At 43.0% G+C, this 13,498-nt stretch overlaps 1 protein-coding gene across 2 annotated transcripts; it reads left to right on the top strand.

The window, feature by feature from the left end:
- The first annotated feature begins 2,411 nt into the window (after nt 1-2,411).
- LOC120056601 (zinc finger protein ubi-d4-like) lies at nt 2,412-13,339 on the top strand. Of its 2 annotated transcripts, none has more exons than XM_039004799.1 (11): nt 2,412-2,454; nt 4,100-4,260; nt 7,459-7,566; nt 7,707-7,885; nt 7,995-8,087; nt 8,223-8,307; nt 10,869-11,006; nt 11,558-11,689; nt 11,909-12,021; nt 12,143-12,224; nt 12,672-13,339. In XM_039004799.1, the coding sequence occupies exons 1-11, from the start codon at nt 2,423-2,425 to the stop codon at nt 12,752-12,754; spliced, it is 1,206 nt and encodes a 401-aa protein (XP_038860727.1). In that variant the 5' UTR covers nt 2,412-2,422; the 3' UTR covers nt 12,755-13,339. The 2 variants fall into 2 exon arrangements, with proteins under 2 accessions (XP_038860727.1, XP_038860726.1); XM_039004798.1 differs by having other exon boundaries at nt 8,208-8,307.
- Nucleotides 13,340-13,498: the final 159 nt, after the last annotated feature.

Genomic DNA, 13,498 nt, shown 5'->3' with positions numbered 1-13,498 from the left:
TATTAATTAGAATGTAGCAATCAACTAGAAAATGATAACAGGTTATTGATTCTTCATAAACCCAACAATAAATGCATGATTATTTGCACCCAGAGGTGCACGGATTCACTTTAACATTGTAGAAAATATTTTGGATGATATATAATATAGAACATACATTGGTTCTTTGATAACGGTGGACCAATGATGGTTAGGTTTACCTTGAGGATGGACCAATGGCACAAAACGTTTGATTCCCCGTTAACACATTATACCATATTGTAGGAAAACAGACTACATTTGTGCATAACGCTTAACAATATCATTATAGTCTCAGATTACATTTCTTGATACTTTGACAAACTCACTAAAGCACTATAAACCCTTTCCTGCACAATAAAATGTTAACATTTACAATAAACCTGTTGGCAAGCATTGTAACAGCATAGTTCCAGCATTGTTCCATGAATTATAGCTTTTAAACTGCTCTAATTTCTATGTTTACTTTTGGATATCAACTCATCAGGCCATATCTATCAACATATAATGTTCTCATTCCATAAAATCCACCCTGTGCATCGTTTATGTGATTTCTAAATCAGCTGGAAAAGCACTTGGACTCCATAGCTGACATTTTGGGAAGAGGACTGTATTAGTAGACATATGCTTCAACTCAGAGAGAGAGAGAGGATGTGATAAGTTGTACTGCAGCACAGTCTGTCCGTAGCCCGAGCCTGGTCCAGATACTGGAGCTGTCCTGCTGACCGTGGCCAGGCCAGGATGGTGTTACGTAAGACTGTGTCTGTTTACCCTGGAGCTCTGCTGACAGACATGCAGCCAACTCCTCAGTACAGTACACCAGCCTCTCCTGCATCGTGAAAGACTGTTGATGGACTAATGTTGACACTAATAACCTTCACTGGCTTTTACAATCTAGTTAAAGTCGTTATGTACAGTATACGACTATGTGAACATACTTTGGTCTTCCTTTTTTTAAAGCTGTGAAATATGCTATGCCTCCTACGATAATTGAACTCAAGTTATTTTGGCATGTTTCACATTGTATCTATCTACTTGTCCTGACCTCCAAGTAGCTGTTGGTTGTTTTAGAAAGGGATTGCAGCATACAGAACCAAACACATATCGGAATCACCAGATATGAGGCTACACACAGGGAACTATAGGCACCAAACTTATCAAAGTTTTGTAGATGTCTTACATCATAACCTTAGCTGATCTTCCATTTTTGCACAATAATGATGTGTTTGATGATGACTTATGCTGCTATCAATTGGTGTATTTTACGTGCTGGGACAAATTATTTACTGGCGTCACAAAATTGATTACAAGCTGTAAATGAATAAATGCAATATTATGGTTAGAAGAAAAACGACGTCCATGTTTTGTCTTTTCTGTTGTTTGCCATGGCCCATCCAGTTCTTTAATAGCTCTGGGAACACCACTGAGATGGGCCCTGCAGGGGGAGGCTCCCCCGAGGAGACGGGGGTGAAACCGCCGGGGCAGATGAGGAGAGGGAGAGACCAAAGATATTTATTTGTAACCTTTTCTCTCATGGTGTATTTCTGATCAGAGCAAATAGTTGCAGCAAACAAGTTAAAAACAACACTGTTTCAACTGTGTCTTCAAAAAGCTTGTTGTAAATTTGTTTTCATCTTGATATTTTTCTCTGCCCCTTTGTGCTTGAATCTTCAAGGAACTTCAGAGATGGAAAGATATTGGGCTCCCGAGATGGAAAGGCCTGCTGAGTGCCCATGTCAGCCTCTTTCTCCCTGGCCTGAGTTTGGACCTCCGCTGGGGTGGTATAGCGGGATGAGGTTGTCATGAATAGAGGAAAGGTTTTAACATGAAAGATGCAATATAGGTGCACCGACAGGTCTGAAATTGGTTAGCATTCAGTGAGTTTGACAGTTTACATGTCAGAAGAGCTACCTGAAATCTTTGGCCAGAATGATCCTTTCCTTCCACTTGGTTACATCTCCATCTGCTGGACATTTTAGTATATCACTAGAAGTACATTTACATTTACATTTAAGTCATTTAGCAGACGCTCTTATCCAGAGCGACTTACAAATTGGTGCATTCACCTTATGATATCCAGTGGAACAACCACTTTACAATAGTGCATCTAACTCTTTAAGGGGGGGGGGGGGGGGGGGTTAGAAGGATTACTTTATCCTATCCTAGGTATTCCTTGAAGAGGTGGGGTTTCAGGTGTCTCCGGAAGGTGGTGATTGACTCCGCTGACCTGGCGGAGTAGTACATGAATCAGTTATAATAGTAACACTGAAGTCTACATTACATTACACAAGACATGATTTAATCATGTTGCCTGAAATTGCATAGTGCCTAAAACCCATAGCTGGCTATTGTAAACCCCCCCCCCCCGCGCAGGCGCAAACTATCCACGACAAAGCAAACCAAGATGGCGGCTGTTGTTGAGAATGTTGTTAAACTGTAAGTACTGTTTCTTTCCACCTAGTTAAAGTACGCGAATGTGTTTTACGTTTAAATATAATAAAGGTCGGTGGTAGCAGAAACATGTATATGTTATGGTAAATTGCCGAACATGTTCGTTAAAGGAATCGAGTAACTCAGTTATCAAACTAAGTAGTTGTGCTTTGCGGACTGTAGGAAATGGCTAGCCTGTGGTGTAATACGCTGATTATCTTGCAAAATGTTTTGTCTGTTGCAACAGAAACCGTTTACTCCAAACGGAAAACGCAAACGAGAGTTTATATTGGAAAAATATAGGTAGGTCCCTCCCCGTTTCGTTCTTAAACGGCGAACGTTATCCGTAATGAATAAACCCCAGCTAGCCAACCATCTGTGTCAGCACAGAGTCAACACTCAGCAGGTCAACTAGCTAACGTTTTGTCAATAGTTGTGGTTAATGAACACATTGAAAGGAACCAAATCTCATTATGTAACCAAACGTCGGGCACAAGTTAGCAAATGTACATGAAAAATTGCAGTCATTGTGGTAGCGATCTAATGTTGCTAGCTAAACTGATTGTAAACTAGATAGCTAGCACGTCACTGTCCCGGTTTACTCTCACGGTGGGTGTTTTCAAACTCCCCTTGGAATTAGTCGGATTACGGATAGGGAGTTGAGGATATCCCGTTAGCAATTTGGTTGTTACGTTTAGCTTCTTAGTTAGAGTGCATAGAGGCTGTTGTTGTAGTATGTAAGGTTAGGCCTACTAGTTAGAAATGAGTCCAGGTCTTGTACAATATGTGTTCTGAATTTATCAGCTGACACTGTCTGCAGATGTTGTCCTGGCATGCTTTTATACGGAATGCATGTTTTGTTGCGCTTTCCAACAGGAAATCCATGTGTCACCACAATGCATTAGTCACTATAAAAGTAATGTCTTTGGGGCAGTGTTAAAAATAACTTTTGCCGAAGGAGTTTGGTGATATGAATCAGATGTGGGTTTCATCAAGACAATACAACCAATTTCAGAAAATTTCCATGAAACAAATGTAGTTTAAAACACGAGAACAGTTATTATGCATATTTCCCTAAAGATTTCGTATCACTTTGCATAAATAGATTTAAAATGATAGTACTACGAAGCTTTCAGGACACCCCACAGAGCATTTAGGTAAGTAAAAAAAAAAAAAAATGCTGTTCACTCATGCTGATCGTGTTGAAAATCTGAACCAGCAGAGGCTGTGCTTCCTACCAGGCAGACGCCGTTGCCAAGCCAACAAAAGAGCACCTGCTGACACATTCTCACCAGTTACTAAGTCCAGGGACACAATTACATAGTTTGCTTGCCTGCTGCTCCGAGGTGCCAGCATAAAAGGAACAAAAAGGTTTTTAGCTGAGGCTGTGATAAAGGCTTTGAAGTTTTAATTATTTTAAGCCTATTTTACGGCATAGTAGAGAGGTAGCCTAGAATTCAGACAGCATTATTTGGCTTAAAGAGGTGGTAGGACCACATACCACACCTACCTCTATGGTAGAGAAGCGCACCAGGTACTGTCAGTTGTTGAACTGATGCATGAATGTATACTTCTTATCACAGTATACACAGGCAGTCTGTTTCCTAGTGCTAACTTGTTCCTGGCTGCTCCTCTCTGTGTGTGGGTGCAGGCTGGGAGAGCAGTACTACAGAGATGCCATGGAGCAGTGCCATAACTACAACGCCCGGCTATGTGCCGAGAGGAGTGTTCGAATGCCCTTCCTGGACTCTCAGACTGGAGTGGCGCAGAGCAACTGTTACATTTGGATGGAGAAGAGACACAGGGGACCAGGTTAGAAATACAGTACGCATACACACTAACTGAAGTCGCATAGGAGTTTTCTTTCAGAACTACTGAGTTCACAGATTCGAGTAGTAGGCTATGTCATTCACCACCTTCTCATGATCTGGAGATGAGAACAAGAGAGAGCACTGTAGTTCAAGCCCTCTGGAGAACTTCTGGAGAGCTATGTAAGCTGAAACATTAAAACAAGTCTTTTAGATATGTCACAGTTAATGCCTTTTGATAGGTCCACATAAAAGTCTAGAATGTATTTAGTTGTAGGTACACTTCAAATGTTTTATTTTCACATGCTTCGTAAACAACAGTTGTAGACTAACACCATACCCAAACCGTCCGCGCAAATTGATTTTGTCCCCCCCACACCAAACGCGATCATGACACGCAGGTTAAAATATCAAAACAAACTCTGAACCAATAAAATGTATTTGGGGACAGGTCAAAAAGCATGAAACATTTCTGGCAATTTAGCTAGCTAGCTTGCAGTTGCTAGCTAATTTGTCCTGGGATATAAACGTTGAGTTATTTTACCTGAATTGCACAAGGTCCTCTACTCCCGACAATTAATCCAAAAACAAAACGGTCAACTGAATCGTTTCTAGTCATCTCCTCCTTCCAGGCCTTTTCTTCTTTGGACTTTATATGGCGATTGGCATCTAATAGTATTACCATAACCACGACCGACCTCAGTTAATCTTTTATTCACCCATGTGGGTATAACCAATGAGGAGATGGCATGTGGGTACCAATGAGGCGATGGGAGTGGCAGGACTTGCACGGCGTTCAGCGTCACAAATAGAACTGACTTCTACAGTGGCTTGCGGAAGTATTCACCCCCTTGGCATTTTTCCTATTTTGTTGCCTTACAACCTGGAATTAAAATGTATTGTTTGGGGGTTTGTATCATTTGATTTACACAACATGCCTACCACTTTGAAGATGCTAAATATCTTTTTGTGTGAAACAAACAACAAATAAGACAAAAAAAACAGTACTTGAGCGTGCATAACTATTCACCCCCCCCGAAGTCAATACTTTGTAGTGCTACCTTTTGAAGCAGTTACAGCTGCAAGTTTCTTGGGGTATGTCTCTATAAGCTTGGCACATCTAGCCACTGGGATTTTTGTCCATTCTTCAAGGCAATACTGCTCCAGCCCCTTCAAGTTGGATGGGTTCCGCTGGTGTACAGCACTCTAAGTCATACCACAGATTCTCAATTGGATTGAGGTCTGGGTTTTGACTAGGCCATTCCAAGACATTAAAATGTTTCCCCTTAAACCACTCGAGTGTTGCTTTAGCAGTATGCCTAGGGTCATTGTCCTGCTGGAAGGTGAACCTCCATCCCAGTCTCAAATCTCTGGAAGACTGAAACAGGTTTCCCTCAAGAATTTCCCTGTATTTAGCGCCATCCATCATTCTTTCAATTCTGACCGGTTTCTCAGTCCCTGCCGATGGAAAAACATCCCCACAGCATGATGCTGCCACCACCATGCTTCACTGTGGGGATGGTGTTCTCGGGATGATGAGAGGTGCTGGGTTTGCGCTAGACATAGCGTTTTCCTTGATGGCCAAAAAGCTCAATTTTAGTCTCATCTGACCAGAGTACCTTCTTCCATATGTTTGGGGAGTCTCCCACATACCTTTTGGTGAAACCAAACGTGTTTGCTTATTTCTTTCTTTAAGCAATGGCATTTTTCTGGCCACTCTTCCGTAAAGCCCAGCTCTGTGGAGTGTACGGCTTAAAGTGGTCCTATGGACAGATACTCCAATCTCCGCTGTGGAGCTTTGCAGCTCCTTCAGGGTTATCTTTGGTCTCTTTTGTTGCCTGTCTGATTAATGCCCTCCTTGCCTGGTCCGTGAGTTTTGATGGGCGGCCCTCTTTTGGCAGGCTTGTTGCGGTGCCATATTCTTTCCATTTTTTAATAATGGATTTAATGGTGCTCTGTGGGATGTTCAAAGTTTCTGATATTTTTTTTATAACCCAACCCTGATCTGTACTTCTCCACAACTTTGTCCCTGGCCTGTTTGGAGAGCTCCTTGGTCTTCATGATGCCGCTTGCTTGGTGGTGCCCCTTGCTTAGTGGTGTGACAGATTCTGGGGCCTTTCAGAACAGGTGTGTGTGTGTATACACAGAGATCATCTAACAGATCATGTGACACTTAGATTGTACACAGGTGGACTTTATTTAACTAATTATGTGACTTCTGAAGGTAATTGGTTGCACCAGATCTTATTTAGGGGCTTCATAGCAAAGGGGGTGAATACATATGCATGCACCACTTTTCCGTCATTTTTTTTACTTCACCAAATTGGACTATTTTGTGTATGTCCATTACATGAAATCCAAATAAAAATCCATTTAAATTACAGGTTGTAATGCAACAAAATAGGAAAAATGCCAAGGGGGATGAATACTTTTGCAAGGCACTGTATTTTAGCGCTTGGCAACGCAGACTCTTGTTGGTGCGCGCGAGCAGTGTGGGTACAATAATTCAATAACATGCATGTTTAAATTTATTTTGCGACGCGAACGGTGTGGTCAGCATGTAAGAGTGAAATGCTTACTTACGGCCCTTCCCAACAATGCAGAAAGAAAAATCTAGAACAATAATAACACAAGTAGTAAATACACAATGAGTAACGATAACATGGCTATATACAGTGCATTCGGAAAGTTTTCATACCCCTTGACTTTTACCACTTTTTATTACGTTACAGCCTCATTCTAAAATGGATTAAATAGTTTTCCACCTCATCAATCTACACACAATACCCCATTTTTTAAAAACAGGTTTTTAGAAATGTTTGCAAATGTATTAAAAATTAAAACAGAAATCACATTTATATAAGTATTTAGACCCTTTACTCAGTACTTTGTTGAAGCACCTTTGGCAGCGATTACAGCCTTGAGTCTTCTTGGGTATGCCACTACAAGCTTGGCACGCCTGTATTTGGGGAGTTTCTCCCATTCTTCTCTGCAGAGCCTCTCAAGCTCTGTCATTTGGTGTATTGTCTGTAGATTGACAAAGATTTTTTTTATTTAATACATTTTAGAACACGGCTGTAACTTAACAAAATGTGGGGGAAAATCAAGGGTTCTGAATACTTTCAGAAGGCACTGTATGTATGTGCTGTCACTGTGGGGACATAGGGTGGTCACTAACATGCAACTATCTGTCCTCTCTCAGGCGTGGCTCCAGGACAGTTGTACACCTACCCATCCCGCAGGTGGAGGAAGAAACGACGAACCCACCCCCCAGAGGATCCCCAGCTCGTCTTCCCTCCTCTAAAGTCAGGTACGTCCTTATCATGGCATGCTGCTCTGCTTAATAATACTAAAGCTGTGTTGACACGTTTGTGTGCCCCTCTGTGCATCATTTTCCTGTTTGTTCTTTACTCATTTGTAAAGGTTGTTTGTGGTTCTCCCTGTCTGTAGAGCTGGACTTGGGGTTAAAGAAGGATTCCCTGTCCTCTGATGGCAGCAGTCTGGAGGCCCTGCTGAAGGGAGAACCCCTGGACAAACGGGTTCCTCCGGAGCTCCGAGGGCCTGAGGAGGAGTCCAGTCTGACAGACTACACTGGTGGGGCGGTCACCCCTGCAGCACGTGTCAGAAAGGTACCGTAGCCTGCTGTGGTTGGATGGACCGTGTGTGATACCTAGCTCGTTTACTACTTCTCCAGTGACACTAGCTACTACAGCTGCATGCTTTCCTCTGTCAACACAGAGAGTCCTGGAGCCAGATGACTTCCTGGATGACTTGGAGGATGAGGACTATGAGGAGGACACCCCAAAAAGAAGAGGCAAAGGAAAGGGAAAGGTGTGCGAAGCTCTTTTAAACCAATAATTGTTAGTGATGTTAAGGGCATGTCATCTGAAATGGTGTCCAGTGTGGCAACATGACTGTAACTATGATTTTGGGGATGGTGTGTTATGACAGCGTGTTTGTCCGCAGGGTCGTGGAGTAAGCAGTGCCAAGAAGAAGCTGGACGCTGCGGCGGCTGCGCTGGAGGACAAGGACAAGCCCTACTCCTGTGACAGTGAGTCCCAGGGGGGTGCAGCAGAGCCTGGGAGGGAAACAGTGGGAGTACAGATGGGCTTTTGCAGAGGTGGGCTACTCTGTAGGAACTCTGTTGCTGGGAAGCAGTCAAAGTCTGTTGCTTTTAGCTCCTGAAATTGTCATCTCTTGCAGCTGAATCTCAGACACTCGGGCGCATTGTTGATGCCTTTCTGAATCTCTCTGTCTGTGACCGTACTTCTGAGTCTTTCTGTCTATGCTCTCTCTCTTCTCTCTTTCAGACACTTTCAAACAAAAGCATATTTCAAAACCTTCTGAAAGAGGTATATTTCTCTCGCATTCCTTTTTCCTCTGCCTCCAGTCCAGTCTGCTTAATGCCTGTTTGTTTTTTCTCTCTCTGTGTGTGTTGGCTAAATGTAGAACACTGAGATTAGTTGAGCCCATAGACTAGGCTAAATGTAGAACACTGAGGTTAGTTTTACCCATGGACTAGGCTAAATGTAGAACACTTTGAGATTAGTTTTACCCATGGACTAGGCTAAATGTAGAACACTTTGAGGTTAGTTTTACCCATAGACTAGGCTAAATGTAGAACACTTTGAGGTTAGTTTTACCCATAGACTAGGCTAAATGTAGAACACTTTGAAGTTAGTTTTACCCATGGACTAGGCTAAATGTAGAACACTTTGAGGTTAGTTTTACCCATGGACTAGGCTAAATGTAGAACACTTTGAGATTAGTTTTACCCATGGACTAGGCTAAATGTAGAACACTTTGAGATTAGTTTTACCCATGGACTAGGCTAAATGTAGAACACTTTGAGATTAGTTTTACCCATAGACTAGGCTAAATGTAGAACACTTTGAGGTTAGTTTTACCCATAGACTAGGCTAAATGTAGAACACTTTGAGATTAGTTTTACCCATGGACTAGGCTAAATGTAGAACACTTTGAGATTAGTTTTACCCATGGACTAGGCTAAATGTAGAACACTTTGAGATTAGTTTTACCCATAGACTAGGCTAAATGTAGAACACTTAGAGATTAGTTTTACCCGTGGACTAGGCTAAATGTAGAACACTTAGAGATTAGTTTTACCTGTGGACTAGGCTAAATGTCGCTGCCTCCCCTCATCCACTAAATGTCTCATTTAAGGTTAAATTGACTTGAAGTCAAAGTTAACTTGATATGCTTGAGAGTGGATTGTAAATGTGTAGTGTGGAGATGCCTTTTCTGTGCTTGGTTTCCACCACAGTTTAAGTAGCAGTGTAAATTTGTGTTATTTTATCCTAAATGACATTTAGGCTACTCCAACAGTAGTTTGTCTTCAGGACTGTCTTGGCTCTGTATGGCACACTTATTATTACACACACTACAGCCAATCAACTGTTGGCTATATGTTTGTCATAATCTGGCTTTGTGTCTCTTAATTTAGTATGTCTCATTTGCATTTCTTTAAAAAATAAAGGAGGGCCGCACACTCATTTGCATTTCTTAATTCCATTTCTTTTTTCTTAACTCATCTACGTTCTGTCCTGTTTCGTCCTCCTCACCCGTTTCTTTAGAGTGAAATGGTGCCTCTGCGTTTGTTTTGAACCACCAGCTTGGGGCTGTGTGGGTCCTGGTGTGAGAGTGCCTATGCAATGCCTGTGGGGGGAGGAATGTTTAGAGCCTTGTCCATCCAGAAGAATACTAACCTGGGTTCTGCACCATGGCCTTTGACTGGCAGGCTGGGAAAGGGACAGGGAGCTGGGGCTGGGAGCTGACCTAGTCAGTAATCTTGCCCCTCTAGAAATCAGCTGAAGAAATGAGAGGGTGATTGAGTGAGTGGAGGGATTAAGAGAGTGTGGGAGGGAGAGCGAGAGGAAGGGAGGGAGGAAATGTTTGGTCTGCTGGTACATCTTATGCTAGACCTGAGGCTGGGGCAAAACACTGACATCTTTGTTTCCACGACTCAGACAATCCCACCACAAATCCGTCTATTTATAACCCTGGGTATTAGTCTAGTCTAGACTCCTCATGCCATTCCCAAAGCACCAGAGTTCTAGTCTGGCACAGGAAGAGTAATCTTCATTCAAGTTATTAGTACTAATCTAAGATGTTTGGTCCATTCATTAAAACAGACTCCATCAGGCTAAATTCTAGAAGCTAGATTGAGATCTCTCCAATGGTTTTGTCTGCTGAAAAGATTCATTCCCACGAACGTATCTCGCCTTCTCTGCTCCAGTTGAAATTGAATTGCACAATTGTCATTCAGGGCCACAGATGGTCTCTCGCCTCCAGCTATTGAGTGCAAATTGAAACGTAATATCACTCTTCCAAGATGAGCCAGTGCAGACTGGAGGGTAGCAGAGTTATGGACGTGCTGAAACTGTTTGACTAAGTGGGAGGATAGGCAAAACAGCAGGCCATTGCAGAGGACAGGGGTGCATGGATATGATTTTTCAGCATCAGCAAATGTCACGGCAAGGTCAGATCCGAGCGATTAGGAAACAATGTACTCTGACCTCGTATGAAGGCTACTTAATTGTTTACGTATGTTTTTGTTTTCACACGTGTTGTGTTTGGGGGTTTCTCTGGCAGTCTGTGGGAAGCGTTACAAGAATCGTCCGGGCCTGAGTTACCACTACACCCACTCCCACCTGGCTGAGGAGGAGGGAGAGGACAAGGAGGTGCCTGAGGTCCACACCCCCACTCCGCCCCAGCCTGAGGAGCCTAAGAGTAAGTGACCAGTCATTGGTGACCAGTGGGGTCATTTATAGGTCATTGGTTGGCCGTGTCCGAAATCTGTCTTGCCTACTACTTACTAAAAATAAATACTGTGTATAATCGTACTACATACTGTTTAGTACAACATAATGCAGTAAGCAACAAATATCAACATCCTAGGCTTTCCAATCCTGAGAATACATCATCTAATACGCAATTGTGTTGATTCCCGCCATTCGTTCATTTGGGTACAGTATCTCATTATCAGCTGTAGTCAAACACACGCGAGTCTGGAAAGACGATCCTCTTCCTCAAAAGTGTGCAGCGAATTTTACTAGATGAAAAGCCGAAGTTAGTATGAATGACATCCTGGCATTTAAAGCATACAATATTTTCCAAATTTCACATACTATCAAATTTTATTTTTTCGCGTACCGAAAATGCCTTCTATTTAGAACGCAAGTATAGGTTATTCGGCCACGGCCAATGACACTGGATCCTTGTTAATCAATAACCTTTGAATGCATTCTTATACGTAGTTTTATTCTGTGTCTCCCTCACAGCACCCAAGAAAGGTCCAGATGGTTTGGCGATACCCAATAACTACTGTGACTTCTGCCTGGGAGACTCTGCCCTCAACCAGAAGACGGGCCAGTCAGAGGAGCTGCAGTCCTGCTCAGACTGTGGACGTTCAGGTAACTGCTCCACCCCTGGCCTTTACACTGAGAGACCAGGATAACCTCGGTATTTGAGACGATTTTGTATGGGCGCGTGTGAGTGATAGACTTTACTTTAGGATCCGTATTGAGTGTGTTCAGAGTCAGACGCATGATGGCATAGTTACAAAGACCAGCAGTAATGACAGTGGCAGACAGGGTTTGTCCTGTGAGACCCATTCTCTGTGTCCAACCCAGGCCACCCATCCTGCCTGCAGTTCACCCCCGTGATGATGGCTGCAGTGAAGACCTACCGCTGGCAGTGCATCGAGTGCAAGTGCTGCAACATCTGTGGCACCTCAGAGAACGACGTGAGTTCACCTGCAGGCGTCATGCTTATTACTGTTGAATAAAGGAAGTGCACTGTATATTTAAAATGAAGTGGTGCACTGAAAAGTGCATTGTATAATGAGCCTGTGGTCTTTTGTCCAGGACCAGCTTCTGTTCTGTGATGACTGTGATAGAGGCTATCACATGTACTGTCTCAGCCCCCCTATGGCTGAACCTCCAGAAGGTAAGAGCAGGATGTGAACAACATGTCTGTTCCACAATGTTGGCTGAAATGGGCTTTTTCACAGCCACTGCCCCATTTGCCTGTCTAATAAGGGAGATTTGAGTCAACGGCTTTTTTGGTAACGAGTGTTGTGGGTTTCCTCTCCGTAGGGAGACAGATTTATCTCAGTAAATTTGGCGGAGCCGAGTGTCCAAGTAGAGCTCTCAGGCAGCGTAGCCAGACAACGATAGCATGGCCAGGTGTTTTACTGATGAATCACCTCTTTCAGCTCTTAGCTAGCGTTGAAATGCTTCATCAGTGCAAAGTGTTAGATCATAGCCTCTACCTTGAGACCCACTGACTTCAACTGGGCTAGTGACATGAGGTGGGTCCATGGAAGAAAGAGGATATTTATAGGACTAAAAGTCTGTGAGTCATTCACCTCTGTTTCCTTGTGTCCTCTAACAGGGAGCTGGAGCTGCCATCTGTGTCTGGACCTATTGAAAGACAAGGCGTCAATATACCAGACCCGTAATGTCCCTCCGTCGTGATGGACCCCCATCCTCACATACCCACATACCCTCCTTCCACAGTGAGGTTCTCTCTCTGGTCAGTAGAGTGGAGGGGGTGGGACAGATGACTTGTGAAAAGGGAAGTGTACCTTACCAGCCCCCCCCCCCCCCCCCCCCCCCCCGCTGAAACATGCTTAGGTTTGGTTGTTCTATGACTGTTACACAGTTCCAAGCTCAAGTGACCCATGTAGGCTTTTGTTTTCAACTATTTGTCAATATATCAAACTCAACGTGTAATATCCTGAACTTGACAATACATCAAGTATGTTTCCTTAAAAGTGGCTTAAACCACAAATAGCTTTTACCAGCCAAAGTACACACAATCTCACATACAGACACACATACAGTGCATTCGGAAAGTATTCAGACCCCTTCACTTTTTCCACATTTTGTTACGTTACAGCCTTATTCTAAAATAGATTATAAAAATACAATTTCCTCATCAATCTACACACAATACCCCATAATGACAATGCAAAAGGTTTTTAGACGTTTTTGCAAATTTTGTAAAAAAAACAACTGAAATACCGTATTTACATAAGTATTCAGACCCTTTGCTATGAGACTTGAAATTGAGCTCAGGTGCATCCTGTTTCCATTTATCATCCTTGAGCTGTTTCTACAACTTGATTGGAGTCCACCTGTGGTAAATTCAATTGATTGGACATGATTTGGAAAGGCACAGACCTGTCTATATGAGGTCCCACAGTTGATAGTGCATGT

This window comes from Salvelinus namaycush, chromosome 12, assembly GCF_016432855.1.
Source record: "Salvelinus namaycush isolate Seneca chromosome 12, SaNama_1.0, whole genome shotgun sequence".
In the NCBI taxonomy this organism is placed as follows: Eukaryota; Metazoa; Chordata; class Actinopteri; order Salmoniformes; family Salmonidae; genus Salvelinus; species Salvelinus namaycush.
The sequence above is the reverse complement of the archived record's forward strand: the minus strand, read 5'-3'. Positions and strand labels throughout refer to the sequence as shown.

Coding starts and splice junctions, on each gene's coding strand:
- LOC120056601 (XM_039004798.1), top strand. CDS start 2,423: ATGGCGGCTGTTGTTGAGAATGTTGTTAAACT. Junction 2,455..4,099: donor GTTGAGAATGTTGTTAAACT/GTAAGTACTGTT, acceptor GTGTGGGTGCAG/GCTGGGAGAGCAGTACTACA. Junction 11,007..11,557: donor CCAGCCTGAGGAGCCTAAGA/GTAAGTGACCAG, acceptor TCTCCCTCACAG/CACCCAAGAAAGGTCCAGAT.